Consider the following 17,798-nt stretch of genomic DNA (forward strand, 5'->3'; position numbering starts at 1 on the left):
TCTGTCACAGTTTTTTCCATATATTGGCGGTCGCATCCATCCATTCATTATTTCAATTTCATTATTTTCATCATTCAAATGAAAGAAAAAAAATCGAAGGAACTTCTGAGGATTATTTGGATGTTCTAAAATATGGACAATTCTAAAACATTTTTATTTGAATATCTCCTGACTATTTAGAAGAACTTGAAACAAGACTAGTTTGAGGCTAGGTAGCAAGCTACATCGTAGCGCTCCATGTGTGTGTGTACTGCTGATGTACAAATGTAGCTACTCGACTCATGTTTGCGCGTCCGTGTAGCTCTTCCCGAAACTTTCTCTATCATGTCTATGCTCGAAAGTTGGAATTGGATAATAATGTTGCTTTAAAATTTACGGCGCCCGAATCACGGCGCCCGAATCACGGCGCCCGACTTGATTTGATAGTTACCGGATGGGTCCTTTCTCTATACTATGTAAGTTTTATTACTATTTTACCAAACTGTACCATGCTAACTTTGTTAGCAACAACATCCATGATCCATGTGACAATAATGACATCGGAACATTCAACTCATCCCAATAACTTGACTGCTGATTACGGATAACTTTCCTGTTAGCTATCTATATTATTTCATATCGAATGAAAAAGTAAGTGGTGGCGCCATACGGAAACTTCCCCCTGTCAATCAGGCAGGGGAGGGATGGGGGGTGGGGGAGGGGGGGGGGGGGGGGTGGAGGGTGCCGGGGGGGGGGGGGGGGGACACACACTATCAAAATTGGGGTGCCGGTGGGGGACACTATCAAAATGTCCCGCCAGCTTTTTGACCACCTTTTTTTTCAGGAAGCCCAAGACAGTATTGCACTGACTGACTGAGTAAGGGAGCGTCTCAAAAGTCGGGCACGTTCCTAGCGCAAAAGAACGTTCCTGCGGGCATATGCCCGCAGGATCGCAACATCATGACATTAGGAACGTTCTAACATGAGATTGGACGCGGTCACGCATTTGGAACGATTCAAAAGATCGCTCTGGCGGTCCAAAGGACCGGTCCAAGTAAAGCGGCGGGGATACTCTTGCGATCCAAAAAGAACGTTCCTACCGTTCCGACTTTTGAGACGCTCCCTAAGACCAAGTGACCAAACCCTGTCCTGTGTGTCCCGCCATGCCCACAGCCATATATAGTTCAATTCAAGTTGCGATATATAACGTAAACTCCCCGTCAGGAAGGAGGATTATGTTATCGCAACGGGTACCGGTCAACTCAGTCCCAGTCAACTCGGTCCCAGTCAACTCGGTCCCTAGTCAACTCAGTCCCAAGCCAACTCGCTCCCAAGTCAACTCGGTCCAAAGTCAACTCGGTCCCAAGTCAACTCGGTCCCAAGTCAACTCGGTCCCAAGTCAACTCTGTCCCAAGTCAACTCGGTCCCTAGTCAACTTGGTCCCAAGTCAACTCGGTCCCATGTCAACTCGGTCCCAAGTCAACTCGGTCCCAAGTCAACTCGGTCCCTAGTCAACTCGGTCCCAAGTCAACTCGGTCCCAAGTCAACTCGGGCCCTAGTCAACTCGGGCCCAAGTCAACTCGCTCCAAAGTCAACTCGCTTCCAAGTCAACTCGCTCCCAAGTCAACTATTGGTCCCAAGTCAACTCGGTCCCAAGTCAACTCGGTCCCAAGTCAACTCGGTCCAAAGTCAACTCGCTCCCAAGTCCAACTCGCTCCCAAGTCAACTATTGGTCCCAAGTCAACTCGGTCCCAAGTCAACTCGGTCTCAAGTCAACTCGGTCCTTTGACCAACCTTACATGCCTTAATGTTTTTAAAATTATTTTATTGGTACTGTTTCGTGTAAGTTAGCTTGATATTAAATGTTTGTGTGAGAATTTACTTACTTTTTGTTTTCAACCAACCTTAGTTTTCTTAAATTTTATTATTTTATTGGTAGGCCAAGTTTTTTTTCTTTTCTCTTTATTACATGTAAAAAGAAATTAGCTGGAAGTTTTGTTTTGTGTTTTAGAGGAAATTTGTTGATAAAATAAACATCTGTTTTCAAGAAATCAAAGAGGACTCAATTGTTAATGTTTGTCAATTAATGTTAATTGTTGAGAGCCATACAAAAAACAATACTCTGGTTGAAAGCAAAGAAACATTTGAACTCATTGTTTTTCAGTTGAAATTCTTAATATTCAAAAGTGAAACAAACACATGTCATGTTGAATGAAAAAACAAGTGGGACGCTATTGAAGGCATTGGATATACATGTACCCTGGAGATCGCGGTGCACACTCATCTCGTTTAATGTACAAAGTCAAAGGACATTAGTTATTTGTTTTTCCAATTCAAAGAACTTTCCGTCAACAAGTACGGACCGAGTTGGCTTGGGACCAAGTTGACCGAGTTGGCTTGGGACCGAGTTGGCTTGGGACCGAGTTGACTTGGGACCGAGTTGACTGTGACCGAGGTGACTTGGGCAGACCGAGTTGAATCATAAGTGCAACTACACTAATAGCCCATGGGCTGGCCTGCATTATAGAAAACCTGGACCTGGCTGGGTGGGGGCAACGAATGACACCACATTTTTAGTGGGCCCGGTGTCGCGGTCTCAGATTTCGGTGTGCTTGAAATGAAAAAGCTCTGGACTACCGAATACGAAAGTTATGTTGTGCCATACTCACCTGTCTCACCAAGGGCTTTACAAATTGGAGCTCCCAGAGATGACGTTTTGAAAGTGATTACGTAACAGGGCTTTTGACAAATCTCTCAGAAAAGCCCTTGATAAGGGCATTCAAAATGATTGTTTTTTTTACACAATTGAAATCTTTTTATAGTCATATGACTCGATTCCCCTAAAGTGAATTTCAGCAAAGTTTACGACTTCACATATTCGTTCAAGCAGGTCTTTAAGCAAAAAAATTTCTTAAGCACGAAAATAGCTCGCTTATTTTACACATGTTACTGACCAAAATTTCATGCCATACCTATATGCCATATGACTAGTATTTAGCTGTTGTTTACTTAGCATAACAATTGAGTGGAGTCTTGGCCGGTAATCTGATTTTACTAAGCAATCAATTTTTTGCTTAAGCAAAATTTTGTGCTTAAGCAGCTCTATGAAATTGGGCCCACTGTAGATGGCCGTTTAGCTGTCTTTGCCTGCAAGCTGGCCATGGGGTAAAGAGCCATAGCCTGTGTCATATCCCATTTACCCCAGGACCTCTTGTCAAGTTCATTTTTTAAATGGAGAACGTATCAGCTGTAAAAAAAATAAAAAGGGTTCCTGGAGCCTGTTCCACCAGTTCACCACTCTCTGGCTGAATGAGTGGTGACATACATGTATGTTGAGGGATGACTTCAGTTTATTTGAGTGACCCCTTGTTAGTATTTGCTATGGCTCCCCAGGTGATCGACTCCCTTTAGGATGCGGAACACCTCAATCAAGTCACCTCTCATTAGTCTTCTGGTTTTCAGAGTTCAAAAAGTGCCTTAAGTCGGTCTTCATGGTTTATCCTTTAGCTCTGGTATCATCCTTGTCATCCTTCAGTGAACCTTTTCCAAGACTTTGATGTCTTTCTCTAAGTAAGGACACCACAGTGGAGTGCAGTAATTGAGAATCGGTCTCACCAGAGATTCAAGTACGGTTTCTCATCTCATCTATCCTTTTAGCCTTCGAGAAAGACTCTGCTAGGGTCGAAACGTCAGGCCATTAACTATTTTTAGCATTTATACTCTTGGTCCATTTGGTTGGTAAGTTGTTTGCAACAGCTAATTCTATTTTCTCATCTACCCCATAGTCTTTTGACCGTGGGGGCACCCCTTGAAGATTTGTCAGTTAGTTTCCTCCATCCTTTTCGATCCTCGGACTTTCTCAGGGAGTCAATCAGCCTGAGACCCGTCCACTCCATGATGTTGTCCTCCCACCTTTTTCCACCTTTTTCTCTGCCTGCCTCTCTTTCTTCTTCCTGGTACAGTGCCTTGCAGGATCGTCTTAGCAAGTCCTGATGATCGTGAAATGTGCCCATGCATACCACTTCAGTTTACGTTTTATTACAGTGGTCAGGAGATCTTCGTAGGGTCCAATGACTTGCCTGATTCTGGTCCGTACCTCCTCGTTGGTGAGGAAGACGGAGATGACCAATGAGCACATCAGTCTTATTTTTGAGCTGAGCTTGATGTTCGTGTCATTCCAGATGGGCTTCAGTTTAGTCAGCGCTGCTGGTTTAGACCCTTGATCACTTACAACAGCTCCCAGGTACTTGAAAGATTTGACAGTGTCAAGCTTCCTGCCATTGACTGTGATGTCAGTGGTGATATCGTTGATACTGTTGGTCATGAGTTTGGTCTTCTCTGGAATGATTTCCTTGCCATAGGATGAGGATGTTTTGTCAAGGCTTTCCACTAGTTTGGCAAGCTCCTGTTCTTCTCCAGCTAGGCCATCGATATCGTCAGCAAAGTGCAAAAAAATGTACAGTTTAAGGATCACATATTTACCGTACTCGTGACTCTGAAATTTCTGTAGATGATTCTAGCAATTATGTTTGCTTTTTTCGCTGCTTACTGCACAGTGTCTTGAGAATTTAAGTGATTTGTGTATTGTCACACACAGATCTTTCTCCTCGTCTACCGATGTAAGGATGTGCCCATTCATCGCATAGCTCCTTATATAGGGTTATTGTGACCAAGGTGCATCACATGACACTTCTTAAGGTTAAACGGCATCTGCCACTCTTCAAATCATTGATTGAGCTTGTGAAGATCTTCTTGTACTCTATATTTATAAGCATCTTCTTCTGACTTAACTAAAACAGTGCGTACATGTAGCTTTGTGTCATCGGCAAACTTACACAGGTTGCATACAGTGCCATCCTCAATGTCATTGACAAAAAAGATTGGATCGAGGACTGAGCCCTGAGGTACACCACTCACAACTGCTTGCCTTTCTGATTTGCAACCATTTACAGATTTACCACTACCCTCTTTCTGATTTGCAACCATTTACCACTACCCTCTGTTTTCAACATGTCAGCCACTCCTCAATCCATAGATCTGCTTAAATTCAATCTGTCTTGAATATCTTTCAAGACAGATTGACGCCCATGACTACATTTGTACAGTATTGTACATTGTAACTGCAAGTTACAGGTAAAAGTAACATCTTACTCATACAATTTCAGCATCATGACATCAGACCAATATAATAATTTGATATTTTCTCTTTAAAAACTTTCTAAAAAGGAATCACCATGAACTGTCAGTCAGCTACTCTGGAAGTGGGCAGGAGGATGAAATGGCAATTTGGCCAAGATGAAGAAATGGCAAATGAAATTGATGATGAAGGATCGGGATGGACTGAGCGATTTGATGATGGGGAAGTTTGGACTGACGCCAGTCGCTCTGTCTTCCAAACTGAAGATGAAGAGGCGAATGGAAATTCAGATGGTAGGCAAGAGTATATTAATTATAATAAAAGCTTTTCGAAATTAAAAATTGTGAACATTTAAATAGTAACCATAGTAACACCTGCATTTTGTTACACTTTTTTTTTCTCCAAAACTTTGTGAAGAATCTGTTTGATGGGCATGGGTTGTGTGTACGCGCACGCGCTTAGAAATAGAATACGCGCTGTTACTAATAGCTATGAATTGCGTTCCGCGTGATAATCTTGCACGCGCGACACGCGGAGACCAGTCGGTTATAAACAGCTCCAGCTGGTCATTATCAACTGTTTAAACACCCCCACGTGACGCGCTCTCCACCAATAGGAGTAGAGAAACTGTCTGGGGTATTTATGAATGGGTGTTTAAGAACTCGTCTCCACTCTTTAATTTCCATAATAATAAGATCAGGACCTCACTTCCGCCACAAGTTAAACCAGTCCCTGATGCCAATAAGTTAAAAACACTCCTTTAAAAAATGAAATTTAAACTTTGTAGAAGATTGCATGCATGAGGGTCTGCACCTTTATAGTCCAGTGGCGGGGGTTTATGCAGTAAAAACAAGATAGATGATGTTTTGAAGCTGTGTTATAAGGCTCAAAGCCATTTATTGTACTACACTGTAATGTATGCATGAAATGCAATTGAAATACGTGGATTGAAGAATATACTTTGTTTGGATGTTTGTGCTTTTAGTCTCCTCTGACCAGACTAGCAGCAATATGTCTCGGATAGCCCTGAATGACAACAAAGCTGGTATGGATGGACTTAATAAGGAGAAGATCAATAAGATAATCATAGAAACTTCCAAGGGATCAAGGTGAGGAATTAAGAAAAATCGATTAGAGATTAAAGGTTATTCCATGAGAGAAAAAACATCATTATTACTAAAACAATATTTTGCACAATAAATGGAAACAATTGTCTGTCTACACATTAGATTCTATGAAAATGAGCGAAAGAAAGAGGCCCAGGTCAACCAAAGAATAGAACGCATGAAGCAGCAGCTAGATGGCATCTCTGAACAACAGAAATCAATTGCACTTGCACAGGTAAATGTAATTAAAGGAACATGTTGCCTTGGATCGGACTGGTTGGTCTTTGAAAATTGTTTTAAATCATTTGTATGAAATGCATATAGTTAGAGAGATAGTTTAAAAGTAGAATACAATGATCCACACAAGTGTCACTCGAAATTGCACGCGGCTATCCTTTTACCTAGTCGACTAACACGGTTGGCCATTTATGGGAGTGAAATTTTTGACTCTCATAAATGGCCGACCATGTTAGTTGGTAAAGTTAAAGGAAAACCGCACAAGTTCGCGGCAAATTTGCTTGGATCATTGTATTCTACTTTTAAAACATCTATCTAACCCTGCATTTTATAACAAACGATTACAAACACTTTTTAAAGACCAACTCTACCGATCCAAGGTAACATGTTCCTTTAAGCATGATCAAACAGTAGTTGGAAGACATTATGCAGGGGTGACATCTGAGGTGTTGGTCACCAATGAGGTTTAGATAGAGACTCAATCCGTGTCTAAATTGGCATCTACAGCTGCGGCTACGGCTGTTGCTAATATGCCCTCATAATATTCATGCATGACGTCATAATTCTTACCCAAAATGAGGCTATAGGCGCACGTCTGCCTCCACTTGCAGTTGAGCCTCATTTTGGTTTAGAATTGTGACGTAACTCATGCATTCTAAGAGAGGCGTGTGAAGCGGAAACCTAGCTGTAGACGCCAATTGGGACCCTGCCTCATTTTGTAAGGGGAACTGAGTGGCCAGTAGTTTCGTACCCTTCTCAATGTATTGAGGTTTTGCCGTGGGTGCTAATGCCCATTCCACACCCCTGGATCAAGATGTACCTCTGGTTACAGTCTTCACTTTAGACTTCTTTTATAGACGAACCCATTTTTATGTTGCTTAAATAATGGCACTTAAAAATGCACTGTAATGAAAAACATGTTGTATTTAAAGACGCTGGACACTATTGTTCAATATCAAAGACCAGTCTTCTCACTTGGTGTATCTCAACATATGCATACAAGTTGTGTGCTTTCAGATGCTTAATTTCGGGACCTCAAAATCTAATTATGAGGTCTCAAAATCAAATTCGTGGAAAATTGCTTCTTTCTTGAAAACTATATATAATACGTCACTTCAGAGGGAGCTGTTTCTCACAATGTTTTATGTTATCAACAGCTCCCCATTGCTCGTTACCAAGTAATGTTTTCTGCTTATAATTATTTTGAGTACATGTAACTACCAATAGTGTCTACTGCCTTTAAAGGGAAAGTACACGTTTGGTAATTACTCAAAACAGATATTAACTTTAAAAACTGACTTGGTAACGAGCATTGGAGAGCTGTTGATAGTATAAAACATTGTGGGAAACGACGCCCTCATGAAGTAACATAATTTGTGAGAAAGAGGTAATTTCTCACTAAAATATTAATTTTTATTCCTATCTGAAAGCACACAAATTTGGTTTTTTTGTTTTTAATAATTTTCTCGCAACTTCGATGACCAATTGAGCCCGAATTTTCACAGGCTTGTTATTTTATGCTTACACCAAGTGAGAACACTGGTCTTTGGCAATCACCAAACGTGTACAGTGCCTTTAAATCAAATGAAATAGATGGATTGCATCAAAAATGCATCTCAGTTGTGTTGGATATATAGCTAGTATACAAATATTGACTGCTTCGAGTGCTATGGTTAAAACTATGACTCCCGAGGTGATCCCCGGAGCGTTCTATTTTCTCTAGCGAGCGAAAAGAGAACGCTCCGGGGATCACCTAGGGAGTCATAGTTTTAACCATTGCACGAGTAAAAGCAGTCAATATTTGTTTTATAACACCCCAAGCATTTCTAAATACTGTACTATTATTATTAAGTTACAGACCTGAATGCTACAATCCACGGACGACGCGAATACAGACTGCGAAAACTTTTACTGTGCTGCATGATGTGTCATGTAATCCGAAAATGGTTACAGACTATTAATTTATCATCCTCGTACACGCAACGGACGTCTGGGTACTGCATGCGGTGTGATAGTCTTTGGACTAGCGCACGTCAAACGATGCACTATCACACGGCAAACCGATGCACTATCACATGGCCGTCGTCTAGTAAAACTAAGACATATCATGTGACGCGCTCTAAACCAATGAAAAGGCAGAATACTGGTAAGGGGTGTTATAAAAAGTACTATCAGAGGTTTGTAAGGAGGTTTGACATACATAGTTACTACCAAAAACAAGCAATCAAAGATTTATAAGGCAAAGGCACAACAATTCTTCAAAAATGCTGAGTGATTATAAAGAGGTTTTTTTGTACATGTTAGCTGGCTTTTGATGCTGGAGTTGGAGCGTTTTGATGAGACGCCTTTCGGGTGTGAAAAGCGACTACATGTGTTATTATTTATTTTTATGTTTGAACTTGATCAAGAAAGTGTTTTTAAATTGTTATGTCCTTAAGTGATAAACAATATGTGTGTCAGTTTGTGAAACAAAAATGTAACGGCAAAACAGACAAATTCTGTATTCACAAGTGACACATTCAACTACTGTAGATACTACAAAATTGCATGAGGTCAGCAAACAAGCCACACAACAGGTTTGTTACAGTGTATTCACCTTTGAGCAAAGTGGATGGGCTGCGCATTGTGGAAATGAAAATTTTAACTTTATCAGCAAATGTTGCAACGCATTATTTTATGATTAAAATTACGAAACTCTTGAAGCTGTGAAATATTGGTCATTGACTAATATTGTATTGTTTTTACTTTGTACAAATTTAAAAGCAAATGGCGGTTTTGTATACAATGTCAGTTTGTGGCGTCACAGGGAGGATAAAACTTTAAAGTTCTCAGTAATTTTGGAAGAAAATTAACAACAATTGATTTCCTTATTTCTGAGGTGGATATGATGGTTGCCGAGTTGGAATCTTCCAGGAGTTTCAATCGCAGTATTGTTCACTTGGATATGGATGCCTTCTATGCCGCTGTAGAGATGAGAGATAAGCCAAGCCTCAAGAATAAACCCATGGCCGTGGGTAGTATGAGTATGCTGGTAGGTAATGTCCCCCAACCATAACCTATGACTTGTACAATAGACAATTAATTACTCATTGCTGTCAGTGATTTGAGTATGATGTTACATGGGTAAATTAAACCCTGAACCGTAATTTGACCATCTTATTTCTCATTTGTGTGTCCTTACAGTGCACCTCCAACTATCAAGCCCGACGCTATGGAGTCCGAGCAGCCATGCCTGGCTTCATCGCAAAGAAACTATGTCCTGAACTTATCATCACCCCCACAAACTTTGACAAGTACCGAGCTGTCAGCAAGCAGGTTCGAGAAATCCTGGGCATTTATGATCCGTACTTCTGCCCAGTAAGTCTTGATGAGGCCTACTTTGATTTGACAGACCATTTGGAGAAAAGGAAAGTTATGTCTGAGGATGAGAGGACGTTTGAGTATGGTGATTGGAAGACCGATGTAAAAGGGTTTGATAACGATGGCATTGTAGAGGGAGTGCATGTTAAGAAAGATGACAGAGGACATGAGAAATCTGATAGCACTAGACAAGACACCAGGAATGGTACAGAGATGGCTAGTGACAACGGTCATGTTGCAAAGGAAACCCCTCCCCTCTCCACCCTCAAATCAAATTTGGATTTTCCTGAAAAAACATTATCCCAAACAAAGCTGATGATGAGCAACAAGGGCACCAGGGATGACATGGACATAAAGTCTTCTTTCAAAGATGATAACTACTCAGGAACATCTCAACTTTTCTCACCTGAGGTGGCCCTTGATAACCCTGACCACTCCACAGCAATGTTATCCACATGTACTGTTCATGAGGACATTCCTAAAGAAATGAGGTCAATCTATTCAAAACCAAGGAGATGTAGGACCTTTGGTTTGACAGTTGAAGAGGTTGTAGAAGAGATTCGATTTCGCATTGAACAGGAAACACAACTTACAGCTAGTGCAGGTAAGCAACTTATAAGTTGCTAAATGTGTCTGTCTGTCTGTCTGTCTGTTGGGCTGCTTTGAACAGGAAACACAAACTTACTGCTAGTGCAGATGGGTAAAGTTGCTAAACCTGTCTGTCTGTCTGTCTGTCTGTTGGGCTGCTTTGAACAGGAAACAACTTACTGCTAGTGCAGATGGGTAAAGTTGCTAAACCTGTCTGTCTGTCTGTCTGTCTGTCTGTTGGGCTGCTTTGAACAGGAAACACAACTTACTGCTAGTGCAGATGGGTAAAGTTGCTAAACCTGTCTGTCTGTCTGTTGGGCTGTATTATACTGGATCTCCTCTCTGACCTGTCTATTAATCCTCATGAAATTTGCACAGGAAAAGGACATTGATTTTGACCCTTAAAAATAATGAACAAAATCCATTCAGAATCGACCAAGAAAATGAACACTGTAGTTATGGGCAGTAAGTTGCTCCATTGCTAGCTGTGGGTTGTTCATATGCATGTACAATAGCAGGAAACCGACGACCAACAGGATTGGGGTGTTTTGATAAATTCATGTACATGTGTACCAAAGACAGACTTGCTTTGCTCTCGTGTACAAAACCAATTTGGGATGTCACTTAACTTAAACAAAAGGAGAAGTGTTTGATTTTACGTACAATGTGTCTGAAAAGTTTTTCTTAAAAGTCCTTCAATACATGTAGAACACACTTTGGCCCTTCTGAAAATGGGGCATTGGTTTGAAAAAGACTACACTGGGAATAGTACCGCTTTTAATGTACGCGGTTGTTTAATAAACACACCCGCTACATTCCCTTTCTGAAGAAATCCTCCGAGGATGTGAGGTTCCCCTAGAAACAAAGGAACATTGTGGATAGCGATGTTAAATGTTCCGCTTGGTACAGTACTTTTGTTTGCTGTTGACTTCCTGATTCCACACATGCTTGGCGGCAGACTATTCCAATGGATAAAGAAATACGCAGGCCTTTCAAATTGTATCAAGTCTAGATTATTATTTTTTTTTTTCAAATACAGCAGGGCCTACTGTAGAGCCTACTGTATTTGAATGAATGTGAGCCAATTCAGTGGACACTTACATGTAGCTACGCAAAATAATTAACGCATAAAACCTTCCTTGGTAACGAGTAATGGGGAGAGGTTGATGGTATAAAACATTGTGAGAAACGGTTCCCTCTGAAGTGAATAGTTTTCGAAAGAGTAGTAATTTTCCACAAATTTGATTTCGAGACCTCAAGTTTAGAAGTTGAGGTCTCGAAATCAAGCATCTGAAAGCACACAACTTTGTGTGACAAGGGTGTTTTTTCTTTCATTATTATCTCGCAACTTCGACGACCAGTTTAGCTCAAATTTTCACAGTTTAGTTATTTTATGTATATGTTGAGATACACCAAGTGAGAAGACTGGTCTTTGAGAATTACCAATAGTGTCCACTGCCTTGAATCAACATGTCAATGTTTGCTATCTCAACAAGTAGCATTCATTGTGCACAGAATTTGTTGAGTCTAAATATTTTGCTATGCAAGTATGCTGTTTGAAATTGTTCCATGAGTTGTGTCATTGTTATTGGATCATCATAACTATCTCCTCATAAACATTGTAGTACAGTATCCTATACATGTATGGATCCAGTAGTATGTTGATAATGATTTACGCATGGTTGTAACTGCCCAAAATAAATTTACACATCATAAATTTGTCTGGTATTAGTTTGAGTGGTAAAATACATTTATTCAGACTTGATGAACCATTGTAATTGTTCTCCAGGTATTGCACCAAACACCATGCTGGCTAAGATCTGTTCTGATAAGAATAAACCAAATGGTCAGTATCGTATTCTACCCAACAGAGATGCTGTGATGGAGTTTGTACAAGAGCTACCTATTCGTAAGGTACAAATCTTTACAAAAGTTTTCTTGTCCAAACCTTACCGGAAGGTTGTGCATTTTGTTATCAATTATATTTCACCAGAACACTGTTAAAACCATAGAGCTATATAAAAGAAATAGCTCTATGGTTAAAACCCATCAACCTTCTAGCAAGTTAATGCTAGTAAAAGAAAAAAATATTCACTTCCCTGCGTTATAATTGGCATGAGGTTGTTCATTTTAAAATATTCATGAGACCAACACATGAACATCTGAACCACTTGTGAGCAATATTGTCATTTAGAACACAACAATGTACTACTGTCAGACTGTACTAGAAGAAAATTTTCTCCCAATAATGAACCATTCTTTGAATGTGCTACAGGTTTCTGGTATTGGAAAAGTGACTGAGAAGCTGCTCTCAGCTCTAGGCATCCACACCTGCACAGATCTCTTCCAACAGAGGGCTCTATTGCAACTTCTGTTTTCACCAACATCTTCACAGCACTTCTTGGGTATATCGCTGGGTCTTGGCTCAACAAGAGTTGAAAGGTACAATTCGTTTATAGACAATGGACTCTATTGGTAATTGTCAAAGACCAGTCTTCTCACTTGGTGTATCTCAACATTTTTTTTTAATGCATAAAATAACAAACCTGTGAAAATTTGAGCTTGATTGGTCGTCGGAGTTGCAAGATAACTATGAAAGAAAAAACACCCTTGTCACACGAAGTTGTGTGCTTTCAGATGCTTGATTTCGAGACCTCAAATTCTAAACTTTAGGTCTCTAAATCAAATTCGTTGAAAGTCACTTCTTTCTCAAAAACTACTTCACTTCAGAGGGAGCCGTTTCTCACAATGCTTTATACTATCAACAGATACCCAAGGTTTTATGCTAATAATTGTTTCACCAATATTGTCCACTGCATTTAAATTTTGTTTCAAAACACTGTGTAAAGGGTAAGCCATTATTTCAATATGATTATACTGTAGTTCTACATGTATTGTCCTACTAATGGAAGCTTGTCCTACCATCAACCTTTACCCATTACTCGTTACCAAATGAGGTTTTATGATGATAATTATTGTAAATAACTACCAATAGTGTCCACTGCCTTTAAAGACACTGGACACTATTGTCAATTGTCTAAGACATGTCTTCTCACTTAGTGTATCTCAACATACATGTATGCATAAAATAACAAACTGTGAAAATTTGAGCTCAATTGGTCTTCGAAGTTGCGAAATAATAATGAAATAAATAACTCAATTGTCATACAAAGTTTTGTGCTTTCAGATGCTTGATTTCAGGACCTCAAAATCTAATTCTGAGGTCTTGAAATCAAATTCGTGAAAAATAACTTCTTTCTCGAAAACTACGCTACTTCAGAGGGAGCTGTTTTTCACAATGCTATATACTACAATGTATCAACAGATACCCAAGGTTTTATGCTGATAATTATTTCACCAATAGTGTCCACTGCATTTAAATTTTGTTTCAAAACTCTGTGTAAAGGGTAAGCCATTATTTCAATATGATTATACTGTAGCTCTACGAGTATTGTCCTACTTATGGAAGCTTGCTTGACAAGTCCTGTGGAAAAAAAAGTCCTCTATTGTTAAGGAGCTGAACATGAGTTCCAGAGTAGTGTTTTAAAATTGGTAGACCACATTGATGAGAAGTTAATTTGAATCTTTCATAAGCAGTGGGTTCTACCAATTGTTGAAATGGTGTTACATACGCCTCTCTTAATATTTATGCATGAGTACATCACAATTCTAACCTAAAACGAGGCCATAGGCACAGCATGTGCAAGTGGTGGCAGACGTGTGGCCTCTTGAGTAAGAGTAATGACGTCATGCATAAGAGAGACGTATTAGAATAAACATCATTCACGCACCTCGTACCAATCTAGTAGTAGCACTACTACAACATTTTAAATTTCACTTGAATTTGAGAATTTAAAATAGAAGTCTTGTCCAATTTCAGAGATGGTGAGCGTAAGAGCATGAGTACAGAGCGTACATTCCGCGAGTTACACCAGCCTGCTGATCTTTACAATAAATGTAATGAGTTATGTCAGGCCCTGGCAGAGGATTTACTAAAGGAAGAGCTGATGGTAAGTTGGAAATAATGGTGCCACTCAAGTACACTCAGACTTACCTCCCTTTGAGCTAAATATAATGATTGGGGGTTTTACAATATGCCCCTGCAAATGGGTTTTACAAGGTATGTTTTCTAGCCTTTTGTCAAGACCTTTGTGGTTTAGAGAGCTTTGTAGAGAAGCGACTAGAGGTGGAGAGACCACACGCGAGGCCTCGGGGTCTTTAACAACTGGGTTGCATGTTTTTTTAATGAATTATTCATAGAGTTTGAAACATACATTATTCTTAACTGGTACGCAAAGTGACGAATGATACCAATCAAAACACAGACTTTCTCTAGTTTTTTATTTTGTTGTCCTATAGGTTGAGTTAATATTAATGGAAATACTAAAAAGACATAAATTTAAACAACATAAAAGTTTATGGTGAAAAAGGTTTGAAAATACGTTGTTAAATAATATAATAGAATGAAGGATCAATTACTTGGGCATAATCTGGAAAGGGTAGTGTGAATGCAACAGATGAGAAAGCATCATACCCCAAAACGTTTGATAACCAAGTGCTAGGTGGACGAGTGTTGTTTTCCCAGACGGTAATAATTTGTTTGTGTGTGCTGACCCGCTGACACCGTGCATCTTTGGACTTCTGCTTACAATCGAGATTTATCAAGAAAAACACATCTTCGTATAGCCTCTATTCGAAATGACTGCTGTGGTGAATTACTGAGTATTGATTATGTTATTTGAACCATTTAGTTAATATTCTAATTCAGTTTTAAAAATAATTTTGCGCCTTCCTGTATAAAAACCTTTAAATCAATGAAGTTCAACATATTTATTCAAGGGAAAGACAGTCACCATCAAACTGAAGACAGTTAAGTTTGAAGTCAAAACCAAGTCATACTCTGTGCCCTCATACATCCAAACAGCGGACTGTATATTCAGAGTGGCTAAGGATCTACTCAAAGCTGAGATCAATGACTGCAAGTCAGAACCACTGCGGCTAAGACTAATGGGTAAGTGATGGTAGTGAAAGTAAGATTTCAGGCCTTGCATGATAGTAAAGTTGACTTATGTCGTTGGTGTTAAGTGTCAATGTTTTATCAGTCGACTTAATGTCGTTGGTGTTAAGTGTCACTGTTTTATCACCAGTGTTTCTTTATTCATTATGCAGCGAAAGCAGTTGCTTCTACAGAAATCAAGTGCCACTTTTTGGTACACATGAAACCTTAAAGAACACAAAAACTTGCATCCATTTGGTTGTTTTTGTATAAGGACATTTATCTGCTTCTCAACATGCTCACATTGAGAAGCTTTCTACAATCAAAGTATGGCTCTGAGTTTGCCAATTTGGTGTTGCTGATTTGAGACAATGTGTAAATCCAGGTGCTTGTATCTTAAGATCTTAAGATAACAATTAAAACTGATCCCTTGGCCAAGGTGTTTGAAGATTTATCCCAAAACTGAAGTATTTGATTTTGATGTTGATTTGTTTATTGCATTTCTAAAGGTGTAAGAATTTCCAACCTCCAGGCATGCGGTGCACCATCATCCAACAAACAAGAGAGCATCACAAAATTCTTTAAGAAGCGACAAGAAACAACAACTCCCAAACAGCAACCAGACATCCAGCCAAAGACTGTTGACAATGACCGCCTTGGAACAAATGAGTTATTGAATAAAACTGTTCTTGGAGTCACGTCTGGACAGACACAAACAACAGAATGGAATAACACAGCTCATTTCCCTATAAAGTCAGAGTCGAAACTAACATCATCTGCATCGTCAACTGAATCAAAACTTGGTATCACATTTCATGATACGTTTTTGAAACCTTCACATTTAACTGGACAACAGATTACAAATGATACTGGAGGATCAGAACTATTAAAAACCTCAGGTGAGGAGGACTTATCCCTAGTTGGAGACCAATTGGTTCAGTCATCAGAGTTTATCTGCCCAGTGTGTAGCATCCAACAGTCATGCCCAGACTTGAAAGACTTCAATGAGCATGTGGATATGTGTCTGAATAGAGATGCAATACAAGACATGCTACGACAGCAAGGTAAACGATAATGCGTTTATTTCAAGTCCAACATTGCGTACATTTTACATGTGGTCATAACATGTGTGTGTTAAGTTAAAGGAACACGTTGCCTTGGATCGGACGAGTTGGTCAAAACAAAAGCGTTTGTAACCGTTTTTTATAAAATGCATATGGTTGGAAAGATGTTTTAAAAGTAGAATACAATGCTCCACACAAGTTTGCCTCGAAATTGCGTGGTTTTCCTTCTACTGTGCGAACTAACATGGTCGGCCATTTATGGGAGTCAAAATTTTGACCCCCATAAATGGCCGACGTGTTAGTCGACGAGGTAAAAGGAAAACCACGCAATTTCGAGGCATGTTTGTGTGGATCATTGTATTCTACTTTTACAACATCTTTCTACCCATATGTATTTTATAAAAAACGGTTACAAACGCTTTTCAAAGACCAACTCGACCGATCCAAGGCAACGTGTTCCTTTAAAGGCCTTATACATGTTTGGTAACAACTCAAAATATATATTAGCATAAAACCTTACTTGGTAACGAGCAACAGAAAGCTGTTGATAGTATAGAACATTGTGAGAAACGACTCCCTCTGAAGCAACATAGTTTTTGAGAAAGAGGTAATTTCTCACTAAAATAATAAAAGACTTAAAGCACACTATTTAGTAAGAAGGATTTTTTTATTTTCATTGTTTTCTTGCCACTTCAAGGACCAATTGAGCAATTGATACACCAAGTGAGAATACTGGTCGTTGACAATTACTAACTGTGTTCAGTGCCTTATAAATAGTTATTTTATGCATTGGCAAATGTGCTTTATTGTTTTTATAATAACAGCTTCCCAAGACCGTCCGAGTTCAAGTTGTGAGGCACCATCACCAATGAAGGTGAAAAGGTAAAGTAACTTCAGCATTTTCTAAATAAAACAAATAAAAATGGCATGTTCAGATCATTTTTAGTAATTCTTTAATGAAAGTTCCTTGATTGACTCTCAATTCTATCCCATTAATATCTGCTTATGTCCAACAGAAGCTCATCAGGACCCAAGTCGGCTGCTAAGAGACGTAAACAGGAGAAAACACAGACCAATACACTGGACAAATTCTTCAGTTGATGGAATACAATCAATCAAAAAGCACAAAGATGTGTGGGTCTCTATTTTAATTTCAGCCTTCATCAGTAGTTTTCATAATTAATTTGCCCAATTATCTTTATTCTATATGCTTCTTTATCTTATTCAAAGTCAATGATTAAGGGAATCAATGTGTGGTAAAGAGGTTTTCAACTAGTGGTTTAATCCCAACGAGGCCTGGTTCTTGATAATTTTACCGAGACGAAGTCGAG

General features: G+C 39.4%; 1 protein-coding gene across 1 annotated transcript; it reads left to right on the top strand.

Annotated features, from left to right (window-relative positions):
• Positions 1-212: 212 nt before the first annotated feature.
• LOC139942363 (DNA polymerase kappa-like) lies at positions 213-17,620 on the top strand. The gene is made up of 13 exons (XM_071939219.1): positions 213-455; positions 5,206-5,409; positions 6,102-6,225; positions 6,346-6,457; positions 9,338-9,490; positions 9,643-10,423; positions 12,197-12,321; positions 12,683-12,849; positions 14,288-14,417; positions 15,247-15,418; positions 15,913-16,467; positions 17,292-17,349; positions 17,484-17,620. The coding sequence occupies exons 2-13, from the start codon at positions 5,214-5,216 to the stop codon at positions 17,566-17,568; spliced, it is 2,658 nt and encodes an 885-aa protein (XP_071795320.1). The 5' UTR covers positions 213-455; positions 5,206-5,213; the 3' UTR covers positions 17,569-17,620.
• Positions 17,621-17,798: the final 178 nt, after the last annotated feature.

This window comes from Asterias amurensis, chromosome 9 (assembly GCF_032118995.1).
Source record: "Asterias amurensis chromosome 9, ASM3211899v1".
NCBI lineage: Eukaryota > Metazoa > Echinodermata > Asteroidea > Forcipulatida > Asteriidae > Asterias > Asterias amurensis.